This window comes from Trichoderma harzianum, assembly GCF_003025095.1.
Source record: "Trichoderma harzianum CBS 226.95 unplaced genomic scaffold M431scaffold_5, whole genome shotgun sequence".
Taxonomy (NCBI): Eukaryota; Fungi; Ascomycota; class Sordariomycetes; order Hypocreales; family Hypocreaceae; genus Trichoderma; species Trichoderma harzianum.
Window position 1 is genome coordinate 1,522,833 of NW_020209253.1, and position 15,646 is coordinate 1,538,478.

Consider the following 15,646-nt stretch of genomic DNA (forward strand, 5'->3'; position numbering starts at 1 on the left):
AGGTTCCAACTTTAGCTGGACTCAACTTTCTGCGGCGAGGGTTGCATTCCGGCTACCACGATCAACGATCGCGCGTGCACACATCAGACGCAACGACAACCTTTTCCACAGACGCGAGGCGAACCCTGGCTTTTGCGTCTGATGCCCTGCAGCCCAGCGTCTATGCGCTCCATCGAAGCTGCAGATCCGTGTGGCCTCTTTTGCAGCGCACATCGCACACCTACGGTATACCAATGAGTGCGTGCTGCGAGTTTGCCTTTGAATACGGGCTGCCGTTTTCGTATTGCAGTAGGAGAGACAGTTGAGCCTCTATACGCGTATTTCCTCGAGATTCCAATTACACCCGGACGGATTGATTCGGCCGAAGACCAGCCAGCCCCACGACCCCCCGAGTGGGCAAAAGTCTCTCAAAGTCACTCAGCGCGCAACGCTGTCGGAGTCTTGCAACAACCCGACACCCCGCCAAGGGTTTGCGGGCGTGGATCCCGTCAGGAAGGATCTCAAGGTTCTGATGCGTATAATGGTCGTATAATGGTACATGCGACAGTAGAGTTGGTGCTACAGTACCACCTAGTTTCAAGCATAATCATCGCCAAGCCCTCCGTTCTAATAAAAAGGGCGAGAGGCTATAACCGATGCCTGCTGTTGAGGGCGCAAAGCCATAACCGATACCTCAGGTGGTGCTGAGCGCGCCTATTCGCCACCACTCGATGGGATTAAGATTTGGCGCCCGGTGAGCTGCCATACTCTCGATTCTTACTCTTACCAGGAGGTATATACTCACACCTCCAGCTGTAATATTCCGTGCATATTCCGCACCTGGTACTCCGAACTTTCAGACTCATATCGCTTCTCCGCACCACTCCCCCCTTAGCTTTGAGACCATCCTAAGCATCTTTTGCCGACATTGGCGCTACTCCGCTTTCATGACCTTCTTCTTCTTTGCCGTTTTCTGTCTGCCTATTCGATGCTTTAGTTAGCACTAAATGTTTGTTTACAATGTAGTGGCCGGGTGGCGGATCGAAGTGACGGGCCCGGGTCGGACCCCGACAGACTGGTGATATCACTCGAGACGATGATGTTGACATTTGCATCATTATTAATCGCAGTAGATCTTGATAGAAGACTTTTCTTTTCGTAGACGTAGCCGTATGGTGAGTAGTGTGAGTATGACCTAGACATTACGTCCAAGAATCCCATCGATTCTGCGCGCTCAAGGGCATCGGCATCTACCTAACCCTAGCCGAAGATCTCATCGCCTATGTTCGTATCTTCCACTTAGAATTAGAATACGGGACTCCAAGCTCCTTGCACCATCAGTTGCCGTCTTCCGGCTGCTAATTCTCCGTTTCGAAACGGTACATACACTTTGATTTGTTTACAAGCAGGTAATTTATTCGCATGACAGTCTTGATCCCAAAACCCGTTAGCTCGTTCGTCAACCATTCACCTACATGTCAAACTTAATTCAATGCCCGGTGCCCCATATCCTGTAATAGGAGTCAATACATAGGTCCTCTACATAGAAGCAGTCAGACCGCAAGATAGGTCAACTTTACAGCACCAGTATCAAGTAAACGCGAGCCTCGTACATGCGCTCAGCAGCCCGCAATCAATCACTTCGCCTCGCTCGCCCCCCTTTTTCGCGTCCCCCATACAAACTGACACGGCAACCATGTCCTCAGCTCACGAAACAGGCAGCCCATGTCCGCAAGCCCCCATTCCGCTCCGCATTCTCAATCTCAAAATCCAATATTGGTCAATGCTACTTGATACTCCGCCAACACGCTCCGTGTCCGCCACGTTTCCGCCACAAATGATGGGCAGAACGCTATTACAGGTACAAGTACAGTACTAGAGCCTAACACAGCTGCCGCGCGGACAGTCATGTATCACTGAGAATGGGTCTGAATCTGATGTGAACAGCATTGAGTAGTTCATTCTCAGGTATTCTGTTCGTGTACAGTGCCTGATAGCATTAACGTAGTTGTACAATGTTGCTTCAGCCAAATTATCGAATTGAGGCCACTGCGGCGTAAATTTGAACCACAGAAGGACAACACATTTGATATCCATATCAGATGCCATTCTCACATACGAGTACACACTGCTTGTAGCCCCTTTCTGACTAAGAGTGCTTCATAACATTGGTGCTGCTAAGATCAATATTTGACACTGACTTCAAACATACGGTGTGCTAATCGTTACCAATGAAACCACATCAGCAAACAGGGAATTTGAGCTCTCCCTTTACCCTACATCTGACTTGTCACTTCGCTGTTGTTTTCGTACATGGCGGAATCTACTGTACTCGTCAGCAAACAACGGCCTAGGCATCATTTTTTGTAAACGTGTGAATGTCTTGTGTTGCTAGTATCGAGTCTACGAAATACGGTCCTCATACGAGTACTAGGTAGTAATTGATATCCGATTCATCACATCTTCGTAGCAAGCTTGATAATGGAGACATCACGATACCTGTTCAATATGTGACTAAATGGGTACTGAAAGCGGATAAGTGGATATATGGTATGTACGACTCCCGTCAGCGGTTGTTGACCCCCTGCTACATGCGTCCAGCTCTATTGATTTTGTCGTCAGATGCTGCATCAGAGAAAATTGATGCCTACCCCTAATTGCACTCCTTTTGTGACCAGCTCCCCCTTTCTAACAATCACAGGCAAGCCAAAGTTGAGTTCAAACCTCGCTACCGGATGTGCGTATACCAGACCGACACCAGCGGCCAAACTTGGAGGGCCGTTGAATAAATCTCCAACAGCACTCAGGAGGCCACTCCGGACCATTTCGCCGTCTAGACCCTCGGATGTGTCTCGAGACTTGAGTTTGTTCCTCAGGGCAATCAGGCGGCCTCCGTTAGCAAACAGCTGCAGCCGGAGACCAGAATCAGGCCCTTTGTAGGGTAAGGGGAAGAGCATGTTGACACTGCCAGCAGCAAACACATCTCCGCCAGCAGCATCCCGGCCATCGTGCGGTCCCAGCCCACCAAGCTTGAAGCTGCGAATGTCCGTTGGTCCTCCCAGGAGGAAGCGGTCGTTCAGGCGACTTGGCAGCGCCTTACCGCCAAAGTTGTATCCGAGCGGCAGGGGGTAGAGTATTCCCGTCCTGAATCCCGCACCAATGGAGATTCCCGTCCGTCCTTTGACTCCAGGCAGAGAAATTGGGACGGCGCCGTTAACTTCCAAGTCGCTCTTGGAGAAGGCAACGTCGCCACCCAATGGACCGACGCCGGCCAGCTCCAGTCCGGTCCGAACCATGTATCCCTGCTGCGGCAGCTGAGGGTTGTCTCGCCTCTCTCTGTAGAATATGTGCTTAATGGCACTCTTGAGGGTATCGCCAGCGTCTTGCCTAACGGTGGGGCTGGCATCACTCGCAAGGCCCGTAATCTGTCGCCATGCTCCCGAGTATTCGACGGAATGCGTATCGCGTTGGCTATTTAGCCATGAAAAGCGGAGCGTTCCTCCTTTCAAGACCTCTTCATGGGATGCCCACGGCTTCTCAACGGCAGAAGACAAAGCTTCCAAAGAAATGCGCATGTCCGGGTTGCTTAACACGGGCGCGCTTATGTTTGCGCTATATGCGGAACGAGTGCGAGTTCCTGCTTTTGCATTCAGGGTGAGCATCTCGGCACCGCCAAACATGTTGCGCCACAGCAAAGAGCCATATGCCGACCCCTCGCCATTTCCAACATCAGTACCCGTCTGAAGCTTGAAGCGGGGTAGTTCACGAAGTCCAATTGAAATGTCTACATCAGTAGGACTTGTCGATGCGTCCACCTGGCTCGACTGTGACAGGTAGACCTGCGGAGGTTCTCTCAAGATTTCTGGTCCCCCCTCGTTAGCAATCGCTCCGGGCAACGTCCGGGATATCCTTCTTACGCAGTCCGCTAAGCTTTCCTGTCGCCACCTGTAGTCTTGACATGACATCCCCGACGGTATAAGGGGGATCATTGCTGTCGCTCAGTAGAGGGTTCAGTATGGGATCGAGAAAGCCCCGTCGAATGTTCTTGGCCCCCGTGACAGTAACCTCGTTGACCGTCATGGGCATTGACATTTGATCCACCATCTTAAAGCATGGTCAGCCGAGAATTGAAATCCCTCTTAAAGTAAGGTTCGGCGGTACCAATTGAGCTATCCTCTGCTCCTTGGCTTCATCCTCGGCACTCTGAAACTCGGGCCTCGTTCTGGCATCGCGGAGCACATCCTGGGCATCTTCGTGTAGCTTATTGAAGTGGTTCGCGGGCTTGAAAGGTCAGCAGCTGCCATATACAAATGCAAGAAACAGCAGCGTGTTGCAGCCAATGCTTACCGGCCGCCCAGAGGATTCTGAGGTCGGCGCCATTGTTCAGCGCCTCGGATCTGCTGACTCGCTCGAGGTCAGCACACATGCAATTGTAGTCGGAAGATTTGGCCCTCCTGGTAGCTAGCCGGCTATCCTTGTCCGAAATAAACCTCGAACTTGTGGCGCAACCTTGAAAGCACCAGCCACGTGGCTGAGCTTGACGCACTCGCACTCTCGGCCCTTGGCTCTGCTAAGAGACCCGACGAAACCCCCCGAGTTGCCAACTGGGCTGCAGTCGTCCGGCCTAATCTATGTTTCATCATCGTCTTCCTTAATAGCCCGTGTCCTCGTCTCTCAACATTTAATCTAATCCCCCACTACTCTCAATCCTCCTTCTCCGGCGTCGCTGTATTCATTACCGAATTTCTTAAGCCACTTCTATTTTCAGACTTTCATTAATAGTTGCCGACGCATTGCTTCGACAACGACTTGTGCACGCGATCGATCAGTCACTCTCCTTGGTTCAGCCATTCGATCTTTATCTCTCCCCCCAGCGTTGAGATCATGGCTAGCAAAGCGGCGCACAAGCGGGTATGTATCTTGTCTGCATCAAGGGCCAATTTTGAACTGCGGATGCTAACAGCCATGGCTAGTTAACGCGAGAGTTCAAGTCCATTTCCGAGAATCCTCCTCCATACATCACCGCCCATCCTTCCGAGTCCAACATCCTCGAGTATGTCGCCCCCCAACTCTGGCTGTTCCCACCACCTGATTCTGACATCAAAGCTTAGATGGCACTACATAATCACTGGCCCTGAAGATACGCCGTATCACGGAGGCCAGTACTGGGGAACACTCATCTTCCCTCCGAACTATCCGTTCGCACCACCTGCGATCCGCATGCACACCCCGTCAGGACGATTCCAGCCATCGACTAGACTTTGTCTTTCTATATCCGACTTTCATCCAAAATCCTTTAATCCAGCATGGGAGGTGTCGACCATCCTGATCGGCCTTTTGTCGTTCATGACCAGCGATGAGATGACCACCGGTTCAGTTTCTGCCTCCAGCGCCGAGCGTAAGTTTCTCGCTTCACGATCGCGGTGGTGGAACTCGACTGGCGGTGGATCGCAAGCTAGAGGAAATATTGCTACTAAGGGCAACGTCAAGGCCGGAGATGGAGGCGCCAAATTCCGTTCAGAGTGGCCAGAGGTGGATCTTGAGAATTGGGAGTGGATGAGGAAACACAAGGTGGATGCGGCCACCGGTAACCGAGCGGATGGCGACAATGGCTCTTCCTGCGGACCTCAGCTGGGCATTGCTGCCTCGAGTGGTAACCAGGCCCAGGCCGTGGTAGATGCTGTTGTACAACAGCGGGATGCTGGACGAGGCTGGCTTTACCGGAACAAACTGCTTGTTGCGGGTGCGGCGATATTCATCTACGTACTGATTGCAAGGCTGGTAAGCGGCAACGAAACTCTGGCTTGATTACATTTCAGCGTGGTTATATGCAGAGAATACAGGGTATACAACGAAAACAGCCAGCAGCGGCCTGGAGGCAAACATTTCAAGAGCGGCGTTTTGGGTTGTAAATGGGTACAATTATAATTGAGTTTTGGTATTGCGATTAATGAAGCTTGTCTATGTTGTTTCTGCCCTGGTTGTCTGACCATCTGTCCCATATCCTGCCAGGGCTCGATATTATCGATACCAATCATGGATGGATTGATGCACATCATCAACCCCGTACCGGAAACTAAACAACGCGAACAAGACTTGCTTACCTTAGTCCGTACTAAGTTGCATGGCATTGTTTAGCAGTACCTAGTTCATTGCAGGGCAGATGCCATCAGTCGTTAGGCATTAGTAGATTATTTTGATCATAGTCAGGAAGAAAGATCGGCTCCTTCACCCCTTGCATCCAGCCAGCCTCAGTACATATCGATATATGACCTGACCTCATACAAAGTGGCAAGATCCTTGTGTCGCCTGTGCTGCAAATTGGTCCCGAAATTAAGCCGCCAACGAAAAGCCATCCATCGGCAGGGAGCAATTTCTTAGTAGTGAGCGTCTCAGTATTAGTAGTCGGGTAGGTTCCATAGTAGCTAGAGCAGGCGCACAGGCATGAGGTGCAGCCTCTGCGGGGAGAAAAAATTGCTTAGACGCAGGCCCGATTTAGTGTCATCACTGCCAAAACGAACGAACTCCTCTTTCAGCTGCTTGACTTCTATGTTCCATTGCTTCTCCCTGGCATCCCACCTCCCAACTGCCGCCAGCGCTGCCTCAGCCTCTGGCCCAAGGCGACGTTTTCTGGCATTGACCAGGACTGGACTGATGCCTCTTTGCCGACATCTCCAGATTTGTCGTCCAGGTCTGGCGCGCGGGCGATCGGAAACTCAAGGCCTCCCCTGCCCCTCGCCGACCTGCGGATTTTGAGCAAGGCTCTCAGCCCACTCGCCGCACCAGTTCGATCCATCAGATTTGGCTCCCTCGATCGACCACCATGGCGCCTCCCAACGGATCCGTCAAGTCTCGCAGGCCTGCTGTTGTCTCCAGCAAGCAAATGTCCAAGCCCGTCATTCCTGCGATTCCTCTGCCGTACGTGAAACGCCAGGCTGCCGCCGCCGCAGCAGCAGCAGCTCCCGTGATCAACAATGTCAAGCCAGACGACAGTCCTCGAAACAGCTCTCTGGAAGTGCGGCCCCACGAAGTGAACCAGTCTTCGCCTACTCTGATTGCAGATACGCCCCATGCCAGCGAATCCCTTTCGGCTGGCAGCCCAGAATTGAAATCTGCTATTAAGAACGCCGGTGGTAAGTTCTATATACATTGATTCTTCCTTGGACGAGGATCGCGAGCCAGCATCTTGTCATCTTGTCTTGTGCTTACCCTTGCTGGAGAATCACGACCTTGCTGACCCGACTGTTAACATGATAGCTTCTGATACAGCCAAAGAAGTCGTGATTGCTAGCAGCAAGCCCGTTGCACCTGTCGACCGAGCTACTGGCAACGATACGACCTCGACAAACTACGCTGTGCAGCCGGCAAATGCAGAAGCTTCTGCACCGATCGCTCACGAAGCTTCTTCTGAGATGCAGACCAAGTTCCACGGTCCTGGGATGGGCGCTGTCCAAGATGAGCCAAGGCAGAGACTAGGTAAGCTCCCATCTTGAGTGTCAATATCCCGAGCTTTGAAGCTAATGACGATGCTCATCCATAGCCCAATACCCTCCGGTCAAGCTTGTCTCCTCTCAACCTCCCCCGCCTGTATCTCCAACTCGATACCAGATGCCGCCGCCCTTCCAACCAGCTCATCGCCCGATGGGCATTGTGGCGAATGGAGACCTATCCCATGGGCCCAGGCCTCCTTTGCCAAACGGCCCACCTCACATGCATCAAGCCCACGCAAGCAACGGCAGCATTCACTTTGGAGCCTTTCACGATTCTCAAAGCTCCTCGCCTGCGCCTCCACACTCCGGAGGTATTGCGCCACCGCCTGGTATGCCAATGCCGGATGGACGACCACACCCCATGATGCCTCACAATGGGAATGGATTCCCACCCATGGTGCCATACGGCGCAGACATGATGGCTGTTGCTAACTTTGACGGCTATGGCCGCCCGATGGCTTATGCACCGATAGACTCGTATCATCCGTATGGTAATACACTAGGACCATCGACGCCGCATAGTTTTCATGATTCCCAGTCTTCGGCTCACCAAGAAGAGACGGCCATGTATAACCAATATCGTCCTGGAGCTATGCATAACGGTGTTGGGCCTTCCGACGAGGCTCAAGGTCAAAATCCCCAGGGGAGAATGTATGGGCTGCCAGATTACCCTCGGATGATGCCCAACCCAGGCCTGCCTCCCCCTATGGCCCAGGGCGACAACGCTGATGGATTCATTGGATACCTGCAGCAACAATTTGCTTCCCCTGAGTTGTCTGATTGTACTCTGGAACTTCGGTACACCGACGATAGGGCAGCACCTGTTCGGATCCCTGGCCATCGATTGATCTTTGCTCGCAGCGCCCAGCTTTTCAACCTCTTGCAGAAGCAGACTTTCCAGGCGTCTCCCAACGATAGATCTCCGCAAACTCTTCTTCTAGAGACGGGCAGCAAGTGGATCCGTTCGGATTCATTCTACATGGCAGTTCAGCGCCTATACGGACTGCCATTGCTTCATGCCCCTCCTCGCCGCGTTGGCATGGACTCCGGCGACGTGACGGCCGCCGGATCGGTAAATGAACAAATTGACTTTGCAATCTCGTATGCCGCTGCTGGCCACCTCCTTGACTGGACTCCGGTTGTCCGACGCGGCTGTGAAGTGGCCACCCACCTCTTGACCTGGGAGACATTGGAGCGAGTATTGGAATTTGCGTTGGATGGATATCGGGATAAGGGCTCTCACGAAATTTACCAGTATGGTAACGGATCGCAAGTCCTTCTTAATGCCGTTGTCACCTTTCTGGTTCACAATTTCCCCTCGCACTTTAACTTCGACACCGAGGCCATGGAATTTGTGCCATATGGCAGACTGCCAATCAACCCACCACCTTTAGCCAAAGATGCTCTTGACGACGGCATACCCCCGGCATCAGCTGAGGGATCCATTGTGCAGCTGGGCAAGGGACGCCGTCCTCAAAAGCTCAACGGCATCCAGTTTGGCGACTTATCCTTCTCGGAAGCTAAGAGCTTGGCCGATACAAACACGCCCAAAGCCACCCGCGCTGCACAGCCGGCATCATTTTCGATTCTGTCCCGTATCCTCGTCGAGATACCGTTCACTCAGCTCAAAATGATACTAGAATCTTCTGGATCAGGCAACGTCAATGGTTGGGCAAATACCGAATCCCGCTATCGCATTATCAAGATTGCCGTAGAGGAACGCGAATCGCGCCGCCGTAGGGTCTTGGAGGCCGTACTGTCCGGCCGAGTTCCCGATGCAGAAGCGATCCGGGCAGGCCTCTGCAGCCCAGAACCGAGAGATTTGGGCTGGTGGACAGCCCTGGGATGGCAGGAAGAGATGTTGCCGTATGGTAACCCAGATGGCCCCACCTTGGCACGCAAATGGGTTCCATTGATGGAAGCACAGAATGGCTCCGTGTCCAACGTCGCCGAGTACCCATGATGGTCATTTTGCGTTGTTTGATGATTAACGACTCCTCTCGCAATGAGATGACGTGCCTTACACCGAGCATTTGCATCACAGCTCTCCAAAAGTTATTCACTTTGGCATGTTGCCTCGCAAAAGAGCCTTGGGCTCCTTTTCTTCTTCTTTTGAAAATTGGCGTGCATTAGTGTCTTTGATACAACACGAAAATTGCCGGCGAATTGTTTTTGTTTCTGCAGAGAGGCTGCTTTTGGGTTGGATTGTGGAAGGAAGGATATGGGATGATGACGCCAAATCATACATAAAATGGGCGTTCAGCAATCGTATGAGCATGTCTTTTGTGGTCGTGCCATTCCCACTGGACACACCGGACGTATAAGCATGCGCAGAGCACTACCAACAGATGGTCTCACTTGATGGAGCTTTGAGATGGGCGTCGATTACGAGACTAACCCCTGAAGGAGATGACTGACTCAAGCTGTCTCTTCTGAAGCATTTCGCGTGAGTATCCTTTGGTATGAAGGAAGAGTATCAAATGGGGTGTAGAAAATGGGGGAAATTGGCGGAACGGAATATTGGGTTTTGAAAAAGGAATTGCCTCCTACTTGGAAGCATATGATAACGTTTTGATGATTTTGAAGGCAGCTACCAGGATAGCGGCTAGATAATGTGGAATGCATATTGCGGTGGTTGCGGATTCAGGCAAAGGTCGGTAAGCTGGCTACTTTATTTGCGAGCAATTGGCCGGCAGGATGGATTAAAAAGACGAGGAAATGGTGATTAGGCACACTTCGTCATTGCGGTTGCGGGTACAGGTAGCAGTTGATAATAGTCTAGGTTGATGGGGGATTTCTCGATTTGCGACCTCTCACCTGTGATTGAGATGATGCTTTATACTAGGTAGTAATAGGTAGTATCTTATAATAGGTATTATGTTCCATGGCCGCCTCAACCCTGTTTTTGCAGTCCAGACTGGGAGAAGACGTCGGAGAACTACCGACATCTTGCGATGCATGATGCCCCTGATACAGACCTCATGCAAGTGCTAGCTCGGGTGATGTGAGTTTTACGGTGAGGACTTACTCTGCCACGTATTGCATTTAATGAAACACGTAGTTGCTGGCTTATCCCATGGTATACAAATAGGGGCATGAGGTGTCTAGCTAACATGAATCCCATGGATGTTTATCAGGAGTTGTCATTACCATGTAGGCACCTAAGAATGCCGTGAAAGAATGGAATGTGAGGTACCTTGGATGTTCGGCTATTTTCAAGGCTAAAGAATGTAGCGGCAATACATGTACTAACAGGAAATTGCATGTTCGTGTCAGGTACTCAAGTTGTCAAGGTAGGTATGAATTTTGGTCTATTTGGTAGTAAGTAATAGCTACAGCAGGTGTGTGTGGAAGCCTATGACTACCAGGTATCTGTTTCATGATAATTTTCTTCCCTCTGCGTAGATGACCGTAACAGCATACAATTGGAATTAACATCGGGCAATCAGATACCGAGTCAGTGAGTGCAGATGAAGTCATCAGCGACAGTGACAATGGGGAAGCCCTGCCCGAGTCTGGCCCCACTCTAAACCCCCTGTATTATAGCGGTCTTGGAGCTCCATAATTGCTGCCCGCTCACATGTGCCGCGCTGCCGAGGCTCAACCTTTCGTTGGCTACCGCACTGGCCACTGCAGGGCGGACAGGGAGGAGCTTTGGCTCTTGCAACTTCGCTGCGGGCTTCACAGATCGACCCGAGTGCCTGGCGTGGCGATAGCCTCATCCTAGGCTGTTCGACTCGAGCCTTTCCTGGGGACACGTCGCAAGAGCGCAGACTTAGAGAGCTTCAAGCTACGTGTCATTGCCGCATCGCGTTCTGGGCAGCAGCACGCAGAGTCACCGTCACACCACTCGACTCCTTTGCTCTCCCTCGTCGCCTGGGGGTTGGGTGATAACGGGCATATTTTGCGGCTCAGGCTGGCCCGTGTTGTTTGGTCGTATTTGGAGGACTGGGACTCGACGTTGACTACTTAACACCACTGCAGCTGGTCCTCGCGAAGGGCAGCGACACCACACGACTCCTCGGTGGCTGCGTACACGATATCAAAACAGCTGCGACACCGACGACATTGTTACAATGGCATCGCCATCAGCTCTGGCCCCGCCTCCGAGCGACAAGGCCGTCATGCAAAGCACTGGAGCCGGCTCTTCCGGGCCAGACCCAATCCTCCGGAATGCCTTGCGATACACCATCTCGCCGCGCGAATACGCGGCACTTCACAAGTACATCCTCTCCAAGTCGCGGGCGCTGCGCCGCGCGGCACCAAGCCCAAGCAGCGTGGACAAGGCACTGCAGCCGAGGAAGGGAGGCGATGACTACAATGCAAAGGCGGTGCGGCACTCGCTGCGCGTCTTCACGGCGACGTGGATTGGCATGAAAGTGTGGGACGCGGTCATGAAGAGACTTGGGAGCAAGGAGTAAGTTTGTCTACTGGTTCGATGAATGGACTGCGTCGTGATTGTTGCGAAGCTGACGAATCTTTGAAACGAAATTAGTTCGAGTGCAGGCGGGCAGAAGAAACCATTCTACAAATCTCCCGCCTTGAGGCTCTCTCTCTCATTGTCCAGCATCTTGTTTCTCTACCGGGTGCTCTTCCGCTTCCTCACCCGACTCCGGGTCCATCTCCTGGATCCGCAGGCCGAGCCTTTCCGGCTGCGCAACCCACGGACGACGGCAACTCTAACATCGCCGTTTGCGCCGGCCATTGGTGCGTCGCTCGCGGGTCTTGCCCTTGGCGTCTATCCGTCCCAGCAGATGCGTGTCAGCATCGCCATCTACGCCCTATTCCGAGCCTTGGAATTTGGCTGGAATGTGTGCGAGAAGGACGGCATGATTTGGGGCATCAAGAATGGGAAGAACCGCGAGCGGCCCTGGTGGTTCGGTAGCTGGATGCTGCAACCCCTGGCTTTCGGCCAATTGCTCCATGCTGCAGTCTTTGACCCTGATTGCTTTCCTTCCGTATGATTTTTATCCCTTCCGTGCATTTCAACAAGGGACCCCCTACTAACAATGTGATAGTCTTTTGGAGATTTTATTTTCAAAAACTCGTCTACTTACCTGCCCCCGGCGCCAGAGAACTATCCCAAGACTCTCAAGTGGCCCAGTGCGACTGATGTTCTGGCGAATATTGCAGAGATGGCCCGACTCAACTGGCCGTAAGTTAAATTCTCCATGTGAAGATAGGTGACCAGGCTAACCTTGGCTTTCATATTCCATAGACCCAATATTTCTCCTATCTTGTTCCCTAACAAAGAGGTTCTCCCACCGACGCTGGCTGGCGTCTCACCACTGAGCTCACAGGCTCATCCGCTCATTACTTCTCTTTCTTGCGCAACTCTTCACCCCACAGACCCATCTTGTCTACGAACCTACCTTACCTTCTGGCTTAACTCTTTCCCGACTATGACGCGTTTCTTCCTCATTTTTACTTCCGCCATGACCATCATCCCCCGGTTCCGCAACTTGTACAACTTCCCATTCGCCACCATCCAGAAAATCATATCGCAGGCTCTGCGCCTCTCGACCTTTGCTACGGGATCCATCTCGACGGCCTGGGCATCTATTTGTTTCTTCCAGCAATATCTTCCTCGTCATGTTCTTGCGACGCAACGTATCTTCCTTGGAGGCTTCTTCGCGGGCATGTGGGCGTGGGTAGAGCGTCGCCACGGCCGCGGTGTCTTCCTGTATTCTGCTCGTGCCAGTGTTGATAGCTTGTGGAAGGTGGGTGTGAAGCGACGCTGGTGGAAGGCCATGAAAGGCGGAGACGTGTGGGTGTTTGTTCTTGCGCTGATGGTGACGGGTGTGGTGTACGAGCGTGATGCAAAGGCCATCCGAGAGGGCCAGTGGCGCAAGGGTGTGAGCTGGCTGCGCGGCGAAGGGTGGAAGGACTGGGCTCTGGAGGAAGATGGGGAGGAGGACGACGAAGAGAAGGATAAGGATGAGTAGGGCTGTTCTGAAGATGGGGTGTTGATGTGTACGATTTGGGGAGCGGGCGGCAGCAATGTGTTTGGCGTTGGAGGATGGGTTTGAATCGCGATATGTGCTAATTAGGGAGGTTCGGTGGTGTTGTATACCTATGAGGGGTCTCATGTAGATGCATGTAGACGGGGCGTTTATCAATGTATGAGTTTTTATCTGGAACCCTGAGAAAGTGTTAAAATGATTTGGTATTTCATTCTGATGATCGCTAATCCTACAATACAAAATCGGCAGCGGGCTGCCCCTCAATCCCACATATGAAAACAGAAAGCAAGATACATGACAAAGTTGTTTACACAAGTCTCTAAAGACGTTACGAGTCAAATCATCTGGACTCAACCACATTCTCCCTCTTACTCGGCGAGGTGGCTTCTCACCTCCTTGCCGGCGGGCTTCGCCCAGTGCGTCTTGACGCCTCCCCAGCTCTCCTCGCTGTAGCCCTCCTGGACCTTCTTGCAGGTACGCAGTCCCCATTCGGTGACACCGACCATGAGGCAGCTCTCGAACATGAAGGCACAGCTGCCTCCACCGACCTTGACGGGGGCAAGCGCCGCATTGCGGGCACCCTCGTGGCTGTCGGCGTCTGGGCCGTGGCCGCTCATGACGTTGTGCAGACTGGCGCCTCCAGGAACGAAGCCGCCGGCGCCGCCCCTCTTGGCGTCGTAGCCACCGCAGATGAGGCCCATGAACTCGCTCATGGTGTTGCGGTGGTACCAGGGCGGGCGGAAGGTGTCTTCACCAACCAGCCAGCGGGGCGGGAAGATGACGAAGTCGGCGACGGCGGTGCCGGGCACGCCGGACGGGGCCGACAGGACGGTGAAGATGGACGGGTCCGGGTGGTCGTACGAGATGGTGCCGATGGTGTTGAAGCGGCCCAGGTCGTACTTGTAGGGGTAGTAGTTGCCCTGCCAGCCGACGACGTCAAAGGGTGTGTGCGCCTGGACCGTGTGGAAGAGCGTGTTGTTGAGCTTGACGGTGATGTCGAACGAGTTGCTGCCCTCGGAGGCCGTGGCGCCAAAGTCCTCGCTGAAATGGGCCACGGGGGCTTGGAAGTCGCGGGCGTTGGCGAGGCCGTTGGACCCGATGGGGCCCAGCTCGGGGAGGTTGAAGTGGCCTTGGTACAGCTCGAGAGCGTAGCCCCTGGCTGGGCCTGATGACAGCTGGACCTGGTACTTGACGCCGCGGGGGATGACGCAGATCTCCATGGGGCGCACCAGCAGCCAGCCAAACTCGGTGCGGATGTTGAGATCGCCCTCCTGCGGCACGATCAAGAGGTCGCCGTCTGCCGAGTAAAAGGCCGATTTCTCGTCCATGCTCTTGCCAGCGGCGTAGACTAGCATGCCGATGCCCTGCTTGAGCGTGGGATCGCCGGCGCCAGCAACGAGCCTCATGCCGGACACGAAGTCGAGGTCGCGCGCCTCATTGTGGTCGAAAGGATCCCACCGCAGCTGGTTGGGGATGTAGCGCAGCTTGGAGGTGTCGGCGCCTTCCTGGGCGGCGCGAGACTCGGGAGACGGCTGGTAAGGCGGATGGGCGCATGAGGGCAGGATGCGGTACAGCCAGGTCTGCTTGTTCTCGTGGCGAGGGGCTGTGAAGGCGGTTCCGGAGAGCTTCTCGGCGTAGAGGCCATAGGGAGGCTTTTGGGGGGAGTTTTGGCCGATGGGGAGGGCACCTTGGATGGCTTCGGATCTGTGGTGGTGAGGTAAGCATTGGAGGTGTAAAGGTGATTTTCGTGAAGACGGTGTAAGTCGCAGTAGCTGGGAATGCTCAAGCATGGCAGAGATTCACTCACTCTAGGTGGTTGTTGAAGCCATTTTGGTATCTGTACAGCTCCTTCGTGGCGAACTCTGTGACGGGCATATTGGCGATGTTTTGCTTTCACTACCTATCTACAGTTTGTGAAGCGATGTAAAGCGATGTGAAGCGAAGCTGTTTGAAATCAATCAATTCGCCAATGGAGGAGTAGCTCTACAAGTGAGTACAGTGAGCAGCTCTCGATAGTGTGAAGAAGTGAAGCTGCATATATATTACGCGACACACGGATAAAAAAAAATTAAAAGAAAAGATTAAACCACCTGAGCAGCACAAGCACCGCCTCTCCGCCATAGATGGTCAACTCAATTTGCATCTGATGACGCGAACTGAATTGTCTTTGCGTCCCCAAAGGTGTAAGTTTGGGGTTGATTCCGATTCCGCCCC

General features: G+C 53.1%; 5 protein-coding genes across 5 annotated transcripts; 3 read left to right on the forward strand and 2 right to left on the reverse strand.

Annotated features, from left to right (window-relative positions):
* Window positions 1–2,458: 2,458 nt before the first annotated feature.
* Window positions 2,459–4,418, reverse strand: M431DRAFT_507468 (hypothetical protein). The gene is made up of 4 exons (XM_024918971.1): window positions 4,327–4,418; window positions 4,141–4,260; window positions 3,897–4,083; window positions 2,459–3,841 (listed from the first exon to the last, which is right to left on the reverse strand). The coding sequence occupies exons 1-4, from the start codon at window positions 4,357–4,359 to the stop codon at window positions 2,610–2,612; spliced, it is 1,572 nt and encodes a 523-aa protein (XP_024775487.1). The 5' UTR covers window positions 4,360–4,418; the 3' UTR covers window positions 2,459–2,609.
* Window positions 4,419–4,601: 183 nt separating this feature from the next.
* M431DRAFT_507469 (hypothetical protein) lies at window positions 4,602–6,282 on the forward strand. Its single transcript, XM_024918972.1, has 3 exons — window positions 4,602–4,890; window positions 4,953–5,032; window positions 5,091–6,282. The coding sequence occupies exons 1-3, from the start codon at window positions 4,864–4,866 to the stop codon at window positions 5,785–5,787; spliced, it is 804 nt and encodes a 267-aa protein (XP_024775488.1). The 5' UTR covers window positions 4,602–4,863; the 3' UTR covers window positions 5,788–6,282.
* Window positions 6,283–6,802: 520 nt separating this feature from the next.
* M431DRAFT_4755 (hypothetical protein) lies at window positions 6,803–9,432 on the forward strand (the record flags this gene model as incomplete). The annotated part of the gene is made up of 3 exons (XM_024915459.1): window positions 6,803–7,112; window positions 7,237–7,455; window positions 7,520–9,432. The coding sequence occupies 3 exons, from the start codon at window positions 6,803–6,805 to the stop codon at window positions 9,430–9,432; spliced, it is 2,442 nt and encodes an 813-aa protein (XP_024775489.1).
* A 2,113-nt stretch (window positions 9,433–11,545) lies between these two features.
* On the forward strand, window positions 11,546–13,414 carry M431DRAFT_83620 (hypothetical protein; the record flags this gene model as incomplete). Its single annotated transcript, XM_024923331.1, has 4 exons — window positions 11,546–11,886; window positions 11,965–12,427; window positions 12,488–12,624; window positions 12,688–13,414. 4 exons carry the CDS (start codon window positions 11,546–11,548, stop codon window positions 13,412–13,414), a joined length of 1,668 nt encoding a protein of 555 aa, XP_024775490.1.
* Window positions 13,415–13,800: 386 nt separating this feature from the next.
* M431DRAFT_481299 (hypothetical protein) lies at window positions 13,801–15,307 on the reverse strand (the record flags this gene model as incomplete). Its single annotated transcript, XM_024915947.1, has 2 exons — window positions 13,801–15,136; window positions 15,240–15,307. 2 exons carry the CDS (start codon window positions 15,305–15,307, stop codon window positions 13,801–13,803), a joined length of 1,404 nt encoding a protein of 467 aa, XP_024775491.1.
* Between the last annotated feature and the right edge of the window lie 339 nt (window positions 15,308–15,646).

Coding starts and splice junctions, on each gene's coding strand:
- M431DRAFT_507468 (XM_024918971.1), bottom strand. CDS start 4,359: ATGGCGCCGACCTCAGAATCCTCTGGGCGGCCG. Junction 4,084..4,140: donor AGCAGAGGATAGCTCAATTG/GTACCGCCGAAC, acceptor CCATGCTTTAAG/ATGGTGGATCAAATGTCAAT. Junction 3,842..3,896: donor AGGAAAGCTTAGCGGACTGC/GTAAGAAGGATA, acceptor AGGGGGGACCAG/AAATCTTGAGAGAACCTCCG.
- M431DRAFT_507469 (XM_024918972.1), top strand. CDS start 4,864: ATGGCTAGCAAAGCGGCGCACAAGCGG. Junction 4,891..4,952: donor GCAAAGCGGCGCACAAGCGG/GTATGTATCTTG, acceptor AGCCATGGCTAG/TTAACGCGAGAGTTCAAGTC. Junction 5,033..5,090: donor TCCGAGTCCAACATCCTCGA/GTATGTCGCCCC, acceptor ATCAAAGCTTAG/ATGGCACTACATAATCACTG.